At 36.3% G+C, this 15,858-nt stretch overlaps 2 protein-coding genes across 2 annotated transcripts; both read left to right on the forward strand.

Moving 5' to 3' along the window:
* Window positions 1-4,338: 4,338 nt before the first annotated feature.
* Window positions 4,339-4,929, forward strand: LOC121391461 (integrin-linked protein kinase 1-like). Its single transcript, XM_041523089.1, has one exon. It carries the CDS (start codon window positions 4,339-4,341, stop codon window positions 4,927-4,929), a length of 591 nt encoding a protein of 196 aa, XP_041379023.1.
* An 8,187-nt stretch (window positions 4,930-13,116) lies between these two features.
* On the forward strand, window positions 13,117-13,815 carry LOC121391462. Its single transcript, XM_041523090.1, has one exon. The coding sequence runs from the start codon at window positions 13,117-13,119 to the stop codon at window positions 13,813-13,815; it is 699 nt and encodes a 232-aa protein (XP_041379024.1).
* The last annotated feature ends 2,043 nt before the right edge of the window (window positions 13,816-15,858 follow it).

A 15,858-nucleotide genomic window follows, 5' to 3' on the forward strand; every position in this document is an offset into this window, starting at 1 on the left:
CTTCTCTCTTATACCAAACTGATACGTACTGTCTTCCAAGCCCTTTATTTCATCAATATTCAGTGTAATGGTAATAATAATGTGACATTATTGAGGTGGTACATTGATGCTAATGTCCAATATGTAGGAGGTTATTGTCATCTACCATTGTTCCTGTTCTCACTGGCTGTACTCATTTTACTTATTATTCCATACACCTTCTACCTTCTTACTATACCATTATTTGAAGGACCTTTATCAAAATACATGTGTTACTGCCAAAAGTATATGAAACCTTATTTGTTATTATATCAATGTACTTCCTTTTGACAGGAATATATCGACATTTACTATTGGCTTGTCTAGAGATGTCTTTTTTTCTTAATCTCATGATTATAGCTTATGTCAATGCACAAACCTACAAAACATCAAATTCAAGGCAACTGTTAATTGTTGTTTTAGTATCAGTATCATTTATAGTATTCTGTGGTATTATCTTCTATCATGTTTGGGATCATCTGTCTAAATCTTGTTTGAAACGACCGTTTGCAAAAATTAGGAGTGTATTTACGAAGCCTCCACCAGATCCTATAATAACTGAAGATGCAGAAGTTCCTTTAATGTGTCCTGGATCCCCTGCTTTAATATGTGAAACTAGTTCAGTGACTGTGGTATCAGTAGTAATGAGACGAGAATCACTACTAGATGATGATGATGACTAATGCTAACATATAATACAATTGTTTGAATTCTACTCATAAAACTGATTTTGTTTGATTTATGCAACCTTATTTTTGGTATGTAGTTAACAGTACTAGCAGTTTGTAATGTAAATTATAACATCATGGAAGTGTGTTATTACATACTACTAAACATAATATTGCTATTGTTATTTTTGTATTTAGTATTAATTATAAAGGTACATTTTACATTATAACTAACTCTTATACTGTTATAAGTACAAATACTATCTAGTGACATATCAGTTGACAGTACAGTTACAACTAGTGTACTGGTCACCTTATACTCTACTCTACATAATATATATGTTATCATAAAAAAGTGTGGCTATGTATTAATTAGCATTGCAGTATTACTTTCATTAATGAATATTAACAGGAGTCTACAGGCTCAAAAGGAGGAATGAGTGTACAACTTTTTATTGCAGATATCATCTTTTGTAAATTGCCACAACCGTTTGCTTTTCCAGAAGTATACAGAAACATTATGAAATTAGTATGAAATAATAATGAAGAAAAAAATGTGTTTCGTATACATGCTAAGGAACGCGAAAGTTATAAACAGTTTGGGATGATTGAAGAACCAGATGCTAAGAAACTTAAACTTGATGAAGCAAATTCTGAGCTAGAAGAAGACAGTAATATAATTCATGTCACGACACAAAGTATGTAAAAATAATCTTATTTTATTTTAATTTTATTTTTATTCTGTGACTAAATCTTTAAAAGACTGTCTTGATGTAGTTGTTTGAAAGAAGCCGTTGTTTTCAAAGTCTAAAATGTAAGTTAACAACAAACATTACTAGTTTACATTAATTTATTGCATCATTACTCTTAATTTCCTTTTTATTTCTATAACATCATTGGACGTCAGGAATGTTCTTCCTTAAAAAGACCAAATTTCACTACTGGAAGGTTGGAAAAACTGCACACATGTGACAGTGTGGGTGTTGCATCCTATGAACACACCTGTAGGATTAAAGCCACACCCACATATGCAGGCTTTGAAGTCAAAACTTAAGAATTGGTTTACATTACAAAATCACTTGAAATTTTTTAAGGAGTTAGCTATATAGGTCATTGTTAAGTGACAGTAGTACTACCGCTCTCAAATGTTTGCATTACATTTTAGAAAATGCTCTATAATACCTTTTAAAGTTTGATATTGTTGAATGAACTAATTTGTAGTATATAATGTCTTTATATTATTATTAAGAACTGTTTTGTTAACAAGTGATTTATTGTTTGTTAATATTTCTTTAATCAACTTAGAGGTTATATTGATAACTGAAACATTCCTTTAGTCAACTATATAGTGATACCATATTTCATTGACTAAATGTCACTCTTGAATAGTAGCCTCCCTTTTTGTATATCAGTGAAATTGATGATGAACAAAATTGTCTATTGATAATTTATAATTAATTATTAATATTAATATTATATATATAATAATAATATGTATAATATTATAATAATTAATATTAAGTTGTTCTGTTAAGTGAAAAAACAAAAAAGATAATTTTTATTTTTTAAAAATGTTTATTCAGTCAGGAAATAACTGTAGTTTGATAAGTCCTTAAACAAATGAGTTCACAATGAGGTAATATTAATTTTTTTTTAAATTTCTGTAAATGCTTGATCTATCATTTACTAACTGATAGACAAAGTTTAAAGCTATTGTTTATCAGGAATGTTCAGAATCACTTCTAACTCTAGAAACTTTAATAATTCACAATTATATTTTTAATAATGTCCTCAAATAGTAAATTTCCGTATTGTTGTTTCAATATTAAAATAGATGTCCCAGGTCTTATTAAAGGAAATATTGTAACTAAATTAAAATCCACATAAACTATAAAATGAAGAATATTCTTAAACATTTCCCAGTATACAGTATTAATTACTGCTATGTTAATTGTATATTATGTTAACTTGAATATTATCTACCCAGCACTGGAGAAGATAAGTGAACCACTTCACAAATCAGTGAATTGGCCTCAGAGTAGATTGGGTCATGCTACCATTATTATCAGTGACCTACATGTGATGATGGTGGGTGGATATCCTACTAGTATTGGTGACAGCTGGTTATTTAACGTTGATACAAAGACATGGACAAAGGTTAGTTACTAGTTATCATGTGACCTAACACTAACACAAAGTGAGTTAATGTCTATGATCTACAATATGAGGAGATATAATAAAGTGTGACTATTTGAACTTTGACCTCTGAAAATAACCCTCATCTATAGAAAATTTATAATTAATAATAGTTATTGTTTTTATGACCTGGTTTTATACCTGTAGTCCTGACACTATAGTATATTAACATTTATGATAGTATAGTCTATTGATATATCTGATTTGTTTATAGTTATAATTCAGTTATTGAAGACTGTACATAAGTACTTATGTTCATGTTTTAAAGTATTGTAACATGTCAACTCTACCAGTTCATACAAAGTTATAGTCTGTTACTAGAGTACATGTATCCACTGATGTTACATGTATAATGACTAGTTTTGTAATAATATCATAACATCATTATTATAATGTCATATAGTACACTATATTCCATATTATAGCTCAATATACCAGAGTCAGTGACTAAGAGATGGACCCACTCCCTCTCATTATGTATTGTGTCACCTGCCACTGTATGGGTAATACAATTTGGAGGATATTGTAGTGGTAAACTCAATGATACTACAGTGATAGAACTTAGTAAGGACTGTCTATTAATGATATAGACACACTAACTGTTAATATTACAAACTAGTCTCATAACTCAATACTATTGTAACATACTATATCTTTCACTGTAGTATATATGGTGACCAGTGGACTGTAGGAGATGTAATAACTAACCTGACATCTACTGAAGAATATCAACTTAAGCTACAACAGAAGAGACATGGACAACCTCAACTTACTGTCCAATCTCTTACACGTCTTCAACCTTCATCTTCATCACGTCAAGAATTACAAGAGAAAGATAGAGAAATTCAACGTTTAACACGACAACTTGAAGTTACCAATGAAGAGCTACAAGATACCAAACAACAGCAGATAGATATGACAAGAGCTCTTCAAGAGGACCTTGAAACAAAAGAAAGACAACTACATCAACTACATCAAGAACTTCAAGAGAAACAACAAACTCAAGCTACACTTCAACGTGAACAAAGATTACTTCAACAACAGCTACAAGATAGTCAAGAGAGAGAAAGACAACAGTTACAGGGAGAGAAAGATAGTGAAGAGAGAGAAAGAGTACTACGTCAAGAGTGTGAGGACCTTCACCAAGAACATGATGATTATCGTCAACAACATGATAATATTGAACAAGGTCTTCGTCAACAACTCCAAGAGTCAACTACTGCTCTTCAACAAACACGTCAAGCTAATGCCACTCTACAACAACAAGTTCAACAGTTACAACAACAGTCTCACTGGGTAGTGAGGAAGGAGGAGATTGAGATGACTGACGAAGTTCTTGGGAAAGGAGGTTGGGGGAGAAGTCAAGGTGGCCAAATTTCGTGGCCTTAGAGTAGCTGCCAAATGTCTTTATGAAGTTATCTTGTCACCATATAACATATCAGTTTTTACAAGAGAAATGGAGATTGCTGCTCGAGTACGTCATCCTAATCTCCTTCAGTTCATAGGAGCCACTAAAGTGGGTACTCCTATCATCCTCTCAGAACTAATGCCAACTAGTCTTCGCAAAGAGCTAGAAGCTGGTCCTCTACCCTATCATGCTGTTTTAGCTATCAGTCAAGATATAGCCTGTGGTCTCAACTATCTCCACCTCTTTAAACCAGACCCAATACTACATAGAGATGTCAGCACTGCTAATGTCCTTCTTCAGCCAATTAGTGGTGGGTGGAGAGCCAAGGTATCAGACTATGGTTCGGCTAATCTTCAACCAATGATTGGCTGTACAGTCAATCCAGGTAATCCAGTTTATTCTGCTCCAGAAGCTGGTGTACCAAAAGACCATTCTCCTGCAATGGATGTTTACAGTTATGGTGTTGTCTTAATTGAAATGATGATCTGTCGTATTCCTGAGGTAGCTCAGAGACAACTTCATATTAACAGTATTAGACGACCAACGTTTAAAGCTCTTATTGAGCGATGTTTGAAGGAGAATTGTAGAGAACGTCCGACAATGTCAGAGATCATAACAGACTTCAATGAAACCATTTAATTGTATACAATAATATAGTGTGTGTTATAATTTTAGTAGTAAGGTTATTATAATAGTTATTGTACTATGTGTGATTATTATAATAATATTACCATATATGGACATTTTGCAGAGAAGTGAATGTATGAATTATAACTGGCATTTCTGTCCTTTCACTTAGAGAAGGTAATGCTAGATTATATATATAGAGAGAGAGTGTTCATAGAGAAAGTTCTATCTCAAATATTGACTGACATACAGTTATATTAACAATATAAGATATAATGCTATTTATATAGTATATACTGGACTTGCGAATTGTTGTTATTTAAAGATTGCTAGCAGACAAATACTCGAATCTGATTGGTCGAGGGCTTGAAGTATATAAAGAACTGCGCTGGAATTTTTATCATTTCTTGTCTAAGTTAGTTTGTAATAAAGATGTTGTCCTTGTTGCTGTGAAACTGACTATGGTCTACACTACAATGACTACCTCATCTCTACAGAAACTTTCTTGCTCACTTACTGAGTCAGTTTTAAGACAATCCTTTGAGGTCTCTTAGCTGGTCGTCCATTAGGAGTCAGTGAACACAATCTATCTCTAAAGAACTGATGCTCTTCCATTTCAGCCCCACCTAACTAAGACCACACCCTAGATATTTTTAACCTGTTTGTGTACTGTGTTGTGTGGTAGCCTACTCCTGGCTATTGTGAACTGGTAAGTACATTGTTTATACAATAATATAATTGGTAATGTATTTAATAAAATATTAATAAATTGTGTCTAATAATGAATTGTATACAAATCTATTCTAAAAATTTAAATATTCTTTTCTAGTTAATAAAAGTTCCAGTTGTAGTCATTACTCATGGACAAGACCACCTCACCTCTGTCTGTGACATATCTCTCACCTCCAGTAGGTCCTGTTACTAGAGGTGTTGTCCCAATACAGTCTAGTCCACGAATTACTAGTTCATTTGTGATTGATGATGTCATTGTCATGTGACCTTTATTCTCTCCTGTATAGCTCTACCTACCTCTAACATAGTACAGGATAAGATGACAAGTTTGAGAGAAGAAAACACAAAAGTTAGTATCACAAGGACAGCGTCTTGTCTCTGAACTAGAAAGACCTTCACATCAACTAGAATTAGCTAATGCTAAGGTATTTAATTAACTCTTAATCATAGGGGTTAGTGTTATTATCCTTGTCGTTAGATACACAGTTTAGAGGGTTGACTTAAGAAGTATTACATCAGTCAGCAAAAATTCAAAGAAGAAGCGCCAGTACTTACCTGAGCAGGGCCAAGTTATAGAGAAGAAACTATCTTAAAAAGAGCAGTCATGTATATAGATGATTATACAAAGATTGAAAAGATTGGAGAATGGACTTATGGCGTTGTTTACAAGGTAAGTCTTCTTTCACGCTATATTTCTTACTTATTTTAAAGGCTAGACATAAAGCTAGCGGTAAGTTTGTGACCTTGAAGAAAATACGTCTTGAGAGCAAGGAAGAAGGTGTACCCAGTACAGCTATTAGAGAGATTTCGATATTGAAGGAAGTTCAAAATCCTAATGTTGTGACGTAAGGGAGAGTGTGTGAGTATTGTGAAGTGAACAGAATATGATTATATTCACTAATAGAATGGCTCGAAATAATATCAACTCTCTGTCTCTGTCTCTGTCCCTCTCTGTCTGTCTGTCTCTCTCTCTCTCTCTCGGTCTCTCTCTCTGTCTCTCTCTGTCTCTCTCTCTCTCCCACACACACACACAAACACACACACACACACTGACCCATTTTTAATTTACACAGGTAGTGACACTGTGGTACAGGGCCCCTGAACTCTTACTTGGTTCAGCACGATATTCTTGTCCCATTGATGTATGGAGTATAGCTTGTATATTTTGCTAAAATGTCTAATAAAAAACCTTTGTTTCAAGGAGACTCTGAAATTGATCAACTTTTCCAAATTTTCAGGTTTATTAAACAGGTTTTATAAACTGGTTTAACTATTTCCACTGTAGGGTTTTGGGTACACCTAATGATACAACATGGCCTAATGTAACTGAACTACCAAATTTTCCTAAATGGATTGGAAAGACAATAAAACAAGTTTGTCCTCAACTTGATGCAGCAAGTTGTGACCTGTTAATGGTAAGTTATTGTTCAATGATCCTTTTTAATTCTAGTGTCTTTAATATCAGCAAATGTTGGTTTATAATCTTGGGAAGAGAATGTCAGCAAAGACTGCTATACAACATCCTTATTTCAGTTTATTTAGACAAGTCAGGTCTACCTGATACAGTACAGTCTTAAGAACATATTATAACATTAATATTTTATGTATCATTAACTGTATACTGTATTAACACACACTAATACATCTGAATGGAATAAATTATAATAAATAAAATAACTTGTATAGTCTAAGATTACTTGTTTTATGATGGAACTTGTAAGTTGATGCATATGGAGGTCCATATAAGGACAAGTGTCGTTTTTGGACTGGATTTTTACTACTTGTTCGTGTTGTCTTAGCATTAGTTGTGTCTCTAGATACTGAGGCTACTATAAGTTTGGATGTGTTAACATCTCTCTTATTTGTTATTATGTCAATGTACTTCCTTTTGACAGGAATATATCGACATTTACTTTTGGCTTGTCTAGAGATGTCTTTTTTTCTTAATCTCATGATTATAGCTTATGTGAATGCACAAACCTACAAAACATCAAATTCAAGGCAAGTGTTAAGTGTTGCTTTAGTATCAGTATCATTTATAGTATTCTGTGGTATTATCTTCTATCATGTTTAGGATCATCTGTCTAAATCTTGTTTGAAACAACCGTTTGCAAAAATCATGAGGGTATTTAAGAAGCCTCCACCAAATCCTATTACTGAAGAAGCAGAAGTTCCTTTAGTATGTCCTGGATCCCCGGCTTTAATATGTGAAACTAGTTCAGTGACTGTGGTATCAGTAGTAATGAGACGAGAATCACTACTGGATGATGAAGATGACTAATGCTAACATATAATACAATTGTTTGAATTTTACTCATAAAACTGATTTTGTTTGATTTATGCAACATTATTTTTGATATGTAGTTAACAGTATTAGCAGTTTGTAATGTAAATTATAACATCATGGAAGTGTGTTATTACATACTACTAAACATAATATTGCTATGTTATTTTTGTTATTTAGTATTAATTATAAAGGTACATTTTACATTATAACTAACTCTTATACTGTTATAAGTACAAATACTATCTAGTGACATATCAGTTGACATTACAGTTACAACTAGTGTACTGGTCACCTCATACTCTACTCTACATAATATATATGTTATCATAAAAAGTGTGGCTATGTATTAATTAGCATTGCAGTATTACTTTCATTAATGAATATTAACAGGAGCCTACAGGCTCAAAAGGAGGAATGAGTGTACAACTTTTTATTGCAGATATCACCTTTGTAAATTGCCACAACCGTTTGCTTTTCCGGAAGTATACGGAAACATTATGAAATTATGAAAATAATAATGAAGAAAAAAATGTGTTCCGTATACATACTAAGGAACGCAAAAGCTATAAACAGTTTGGGATGATTGAAGAACCAGATGCTAAGAAACTTAAACTAACTCTACATCAGCTGCATCGACTATTGCCAAATTACGAGACATCTTTGCTACATTTGGTCTCCCGGAGCAAATTGTGTCAGATAATGGTTCCGGCTTTACTAGTGTAGAGTTCCAGCAATTTTAGCGGCCAATGGAATAAAACAAGTCCTCACATCGCCATACCACCCATCGTCCAATGGACTAGCTGAGAGAGCAGTACAGACATTCAAGAATGCAGTAACAAAGTTAGATGGCCCAATGGAAGTGAGACTCAGTAAGTTCTTATTTAAATATCGTATTACCCCTCAGACAACAACAGGACTCTCTCCAGCTCAACTTTTGATGGGGAGGAGGTTGAGGACTCATTTGGATCTACTTCACCCGGATACAGCTGCGCGAATGAATGACAAGCTGGAGAAAAGTATTCCAGGAAGAGCACCGAGACAATTTGAAGTTGGAGAAAAGGTATATGCCAAGAATTTCCATGGACCGAAATGGATTACAGGGAGGATAGTTAAAGTTACAGGACCTGTGTCATACCAGATTGAAACAGATGAAGGATTACTCTTACAAAGACATGTAGACCAACTGAGAAGACATATGCAGATGAAACAAGTGAGTCAGACACCAAATTACCCTCATGCGTGGATGATGAGTGGGTTGGACAAGATGGGTTCTCCGGTAATTTCCCAACGCCTGTAATCCTCGGACGTCCTATCCCTCAACTGATGGAACAGCTCCTATCCGACATTCCACCCGGTCTCGTCCACCAGTTGACAGATATTCACCCTCACGTTACACTTAAAGGGGGAGGAGTGTGGTATCTCAATAACTCTTGATAATCTTAACTTAATATTCTTTTCATGCTAATATAATTATGCTAATATGTTATGGTTTTGTGGGTGTGAAACCACGTGTAGAACTTCTAGATTATTCTATGGATTTCCACATATAAACGTGTGTACATGTGTTTTCTGTAACTTATTACTGTTCGTCAGTACTTTCATTTATCAATCAGTTGTTTATATTTGAAGGTGTACTAGATCACTACAACCAGTTCATTTCAAACACATCTGTTCTTAAAGAAAATAATGACATGTTAGTTACCATGGCAACAGTGTTACATGAACTTTAATTCTTAGGTCTCATAAACCAGTGTAGTGGTACGCCCACGCACTTCTAGTTAAAAATCTCCGTATTTTAAAAAAGGTAGAAAAAAACTCCGTCTCGTGTTCTACTCAGAAGTATTATCATCTTCGATCGTTGTCGTCTTATGTCAGTCGTTTCTCAGACTTTGAGCCGTTGTTGTTATTTACTGTTTATTGTATATTAGTTATTCATTGATATTGTTATTGAGTTTTTCATTTCATGACTAAATTGGTGACCCCGACTAAGATCTAAGAACAATGGCTACTAATGCTGTCAGTCTGAAGATCCCGCCTTTCTGGCCTGCCGATCCTCTTCTTTGGTTTGCCCAGGTTGAAGCGCAGTTTGCCACACGGAATATTACTGTTTCGAAGACCAAGTTCGACCACGTCATAGCTACTCTCTCACCTGAATACGCCACTGAGGTACGTGATCTCATCCTTTCACCTCCCGAGGAGGATCCCTTTAAAGCTTTGAAAGACGCCTTAGTTCAGAGAACAGCAGCATCAGAACAGCGTCGTTTACAACAACTCTTCAATACAGAAGAGTTGGGAGATCGCAAGCCGACACAACTCCTCCGACACATGCAGCAGCTCTTGGGTGATAAAGCCACTGCACTTGACCCATCATTTTTGCGTGAACTATTTCTCCAACGCCTCCCTACAAATGTCAGGCTTGTTTTGGCATCGACTGCCGAGGCAATAAGTCTTCAGGAATTAGCTACTTTAGCAGACAAGGTGATGGAAGTGGCCACACCCACTGTAGCTACGGTTTCACCCTCTGACTCACTGGTTGCTGAGATTAGTGAACTGAAAGCCGAAATTGCACAAGTTAAACAACTTCTCAAATCTCAACGCAGTACTTTCCGTACATGAGCAGGCAGTCCAGCTCGAGCCCATTCATCTCTTACCACCCCTAATTCAGATTTGTGCTGGTATCATCAGAAGTTTGGAGAAGCAGCCAAAAAGTGCAAACCACCTTGCTCTCAAAAGGGAAACATCCAGGCCAGTCGCTAGTGGCGACAGGTGTTACTGGCCTTAATGAACACAGTCGCCTATTTTATATTGTAGATGCATGTCATAAATTACCTTTTCTCATTGATACAGGTGCAGAAATGAGTATTATACCATCAACAGCTGCTGATAAGAACAACCGTTGCCTCCTCACACTCCAAGCCGTCAATAATTCACCCATCTCAACCTTTGGTACCCGCTCATTGACACTCAATCTTGGACTCCGTCGTACGTTCCACTGGGTGTTTGTCATCGCGGAGGTTAAAACTCCAATTCTGGGTGCAGATTTCTTACGCCATTATGGTCTCCTGGTGGATATGGGACACAAGCGTTTGATTGACACAGTGACTAATTTTCGTGTCCAAGGAATTGTGTCAAATGAGCCTTCCATTAGCCCCACTCTTCTACCCTAAACACACCCACTTCATTGTATGACAAAATCCTCCATGATTTTCCAACTGTAGTTCAGCCATTCACTCACCAACAAACCCCGAAACATGACGTCACGCATCATATTGTTACAACTGGACCACCAGTACATGCCCGTACTCGTCGTCTCTCGCCTGAACGTCTGAAGGTTGTCCGATCTGAATTTGATCATATGATGGACCTCGGCATCATACGTCTGTCATCAAGTCCCTGGTCATCTCCATTACACATGGTCCCAAAGAAATCTGGAGATTGGAGACCGTGTGGAGATTATCGGGCTCTGAACTCAGTTACCACTCCTGACCGTTACCCCATTCCTCATATACAGGATTTCTCATCATCTCTACGGGGCTCTACTATTTTCTCTAAAATTGACCTGGTCAGGGCTTACCATCAAATACCAGTGGAACCATCGGATATCCCAAAAACAGCTATTACTACTCCATTTGGCCTTTTTGAGTTTGTTCGTATGCCATTCGGTCTTCGCAACGCTGCTCAGACATTTCAACGCTTTATTGATAAAGTACTCCACGGTTTCTCATTCTGTTATGCCTACATTGATGATGTCTTGATTGCAAGTGCTACACCCACAGAACATTTGTCCCATCTCCGATTAGTACTTGAACGTTTCAAGGAGTATGGCATCATCGTCAACCCAACCAAGTGTAAATTTGGTGTGCATCAATTGAAATTTCTTGGCCACCTCATTGATGTTAATGGAGTTCGCCCATTACAAGAGAAGGTCGAAGTAATCCAACGTTTTCCTCTTCCAACAACAAAACGACAGTTAAGAGAATTCTTAGGCCTCATTAATTTCTATCATAGGTTTATTCCAGGTTGTGCCCAACTACTCCAACCTCTCAATGACTTACTATCAACCATTTCCAGCGCACACAAAGAACTACAATGGAGTGAACAGACTACCAAAGCATTCCAGACTATTAAGGAAGCCTTAGCTAATACCACTCTCCTTTTCCACCCTAAATCTGGAGCTCCTACCTGTATTATCACCGATGCCTCAGACACAGCAGTTGGAGCAGTGTTGCAACAGAAAATAGAACAACATTGGCAACCCATTGCCTACTTCTCCAAAAAGCTCCAACCAGCTGAACAAAAGTACAGCACTTTCGATCGTGAACTTTTATCTATCTACTTAGCCATCAAACATTTTCGCCATTTTGTGGAAGGTCGAACCTTCCATATTCTCACAGATCACAAACCATTAACATATGCCCTACCATCTGTTTCTGATCGTCATTCACCACGTCAGATTCGTCACCTCGGATTCATTTCACAATTTACTACTGACATCCGCTATATAAAAGGGTCCTACAACAGTGTAGCAGATGCTCTTTCACGGATTGACATACATGCCACTTCTCTCTTTCAGCTCCCTAATATTGATTTCAAAGAGATTGCTGAAGCCCAGAAGAGTGATCCTACACTGGCGAAATATCAAGCATCAGATTCCTCCTTGAAACTCGAACCAATTCCGATACCATCCTCCAACATTTCCATCATTTGTGACATTTCAACTGGAGTACCCCGCCCATTTCTTCCGTTTCCATTTCGACGTAACATATTCAACATTCTTCATTCCTTATCTCACCCCGGCATTCGGGCGACTCAACGCCTCATTACTGCTCGATATGTTTGGCCTAACATCAACTCAGACGTCTGTGCATGGACACGAGCCTGCTTACATTGTCAACGATCAAAAATTCATCGACACACAGTCTCACCTCCTGCCACTTTTCTCCCTCCAGACATTCGTTTTGACCATGTTCATATTGATATTGTTGGTCCACTACCCACTTGCAAAGGATACTCATATTATTGACCATGGTAGATCGTTTCACTCGTTGGCCTGAGGCGGTTCCACTGCAAGACATGCTTGCAGATACGGTTGCCAGAGCTTTTGTCACACACTGGATTTCCCGCTTTGGCATTCCTTCAAAGGTCACCACAGATCGTGGTAGACAGTTTGAATCCATGTTATGGAAAGAATTGATGCAAGTGTTAGGATCCACTCGTATTCGAACTACTGCCTATCATCCATGTGCAAATGTTTGGTAGAGCGGTTTCATCGACAACTGAAATCATCCCTCCGTACAGATTCGTCTGCTAACTGGGTTGACTCGCTACCTCTCATTCTACTTGGTGTGCGTACTGCCCTTAAGGAAGACATTGGTGCCTGTACAGCAGAACTGGTATATGGAACGACCCTTCGCATTCCAGGAGCATTTTTCACCTCTTTAACAAACACTCACATCACAGACAACCCTGCCAACTGTGTTGTCAAACTCAAAGACATTTTCCGAGATCTCAAAGCAAATTTACCTCGTCCACACAACCAGAGAGTATTTGTCCATAAAGACCTCAAGACATCAAGTCATGTTTTTCTACGCCATGATGCTGTACGCAAGCCGTTGCAACCACCTTACGATGGGCCATACAAGGTTCTCAAGCGCGCTGACAAACATTTCACCATTGCAGTCAAAGGAAAGAATGAAGTTGTCTCCATTGATCGATTGAAACCGGCATACCTTGATTGTAAGAATCTCGATGACAGTCGTCCAATTGATTTTGCCAAACCCTTTATACCTACCCCTCCCTCCTCTGTTACCCTTCCCTCTCCCTCTAGGGTTACTCGCTCTGGGCGCCATGTTAGGTTCCCCAACAGACTGGACATGTGACCGTTCCTTTCCTCACTGGGGGGGAGTACTGTAGTGGTACGCCCACGCACTTCTAGTTAAAAATCTCCGTATTTTAAAAAAGGTAGAAAAAAACTCCGTCTCGTGTTCTACTTAGAAGTATTATCATCTTCGATCGTTGTCGTCTTATGTCAGTCGTTTCTCAGACTTTGAGCCGTTGTTGTTATTTACTGTTTATTGTATATTAGTTATTCATTGATATTGTTATTGAGTTTTTCATTTCATGACTAAACCAGTAACTTTTTCTTTACAAAATAAGTGAGCGTCCTGTCTTATAATTCTAACATAATATGTATGCAATGTAACATGTATATGACCTATTATTATTTTATCTAATATCTACTGATCACATCAGGTTACTACGGTATTGTGTAGTTAACCTTTCCCATAACTTCTGATGACACTAATCTCTACTACTGGTAGTGCTACTAATGTATCTCTTAAAAATATAATAGTAAATGATTGAGATATAGTGACTGACTAACACCATTTATTGTGGACTTTTGAAGATAAGCACCTTTCACTATATAACTAATATAAGTTGCAAAATTACTAGATCACACAAATAACGTCATAGTTGCAGTAGCTTAATTTGTGGTTACTAGAATTCTTATAAAATTATCAAAACTACTAATAGATAAGCTTTGAAGGTTTTTCTTCAAACATAACCAATAACCACAGAGTTATGATTACTAACACCTTGTCCTTACCAAAGGATATGAATTACTATGATATTTACAAGTATGGTGATGTGAGCTTACAGTATTTCTATCTTATAAAAGGCTGCAGTATACAAATTATTTATCTTGCTTGTTCATCATTTTGACATTAACTCTCTATTGTTCATCTAATCTTTCACTGTCAAGTCTGCAGTCATCATGAGCTGGTGTCATATCTATTATATAACATCAGTTATACTGTATATCTACAGTGGATATGTTACTGCTTCTGAGTATTATGTCTCTGCAGCTCCTAATGGAGAATCTTGTCCTCATACTCACCTACTTTGTCACAACCTCTCCTACTATACTGATAATTATTCATCATACTTCACTGATGATGCAATCTTTTACTTCCTAGAGGGAACTCATATTCTACAAGATACATTGGAGATCAGTGGTGTAAGTAATATAACTCTACAGGGAGTGGGTCATATAGAACAAGGCTTCCATGAGACAGTTATGCAATCTACCTCAATAATAAGGTTAAATGGTTACAACAGTAGTTATATACAATTTACTTTTAGCACAGATGTTGTATTGAAATCGTTAACAATAGCAAACTATGGATTTAATTTAAATTCAAGTGATATTCATAGCTTAGTCTTTGATGACACCAATAATGTCACATTGGAATGGTTATCAGTCCAGAATGGTTCTGGTAATGGACTTATTCTTTACAATGCTTTTGATGTGTTAATCACTAATTCCACATTTGCTAATAATAGAAATCCTTACATTTATGTAGCCAATGTGGTAATTTATTATAGTGAGCAGGCTAAAAGACTCTCCAGAATTAATATTGTGAAATCAAATTTTACATTGGCATTAGGAAGTGGCATGACTTGGTGTATCATGTTGATAATGAAATTAATGTTGAGGTAATTATTGAAAAAAGTTGTTTTTCAAATAATAATGGTCAAACTGTAGGGAGGAATCCTCATCATTTTCAATAATGGAAGTGGTAGTATTAAGTTTACCAATTGCACTATATACAACAATATTGCTGCTAATTGGGGAGGAGGAGTGTCTATTTTTTTAGAAAATGGAAATGGAATTATTGAGTTTAGTAATTGCATTATATACAACAATACTGCTCCATATGGAGGAGGAGTTTACATTTCTTTCCAAAATGGAAATGGTAGTATTGAGTTTAGCAATACCACTGTATACAACAATACTGCTCAGTATGGAGGAGGAGTGTACAGTTATTTATATAATGGAAGTGGTGGTATTGAGTTTAGTAACTGCAATATTTAATAACAATACTGCATACTATGGATCAGGACTGTTCATTATTGCCTTG

Source organism: Gigantopelta aegis, unplaced genomic scaffold (assembly GCF_016097555.1).
Source record: "Gigantopelta aegis isolate Gae_Host unplaced genomic scaffold, Gae_host_genome ctg2497_pilon_pilon, whole genome shotgun sequence".
In the NCBI taxonomy this organism is placed as follows: Eukaryota; Metazoa; Mollusca; class Gastropoda; order Neomphalida; family Peltospiridae; genus Gigantopelta; species Gigantopelta aegis.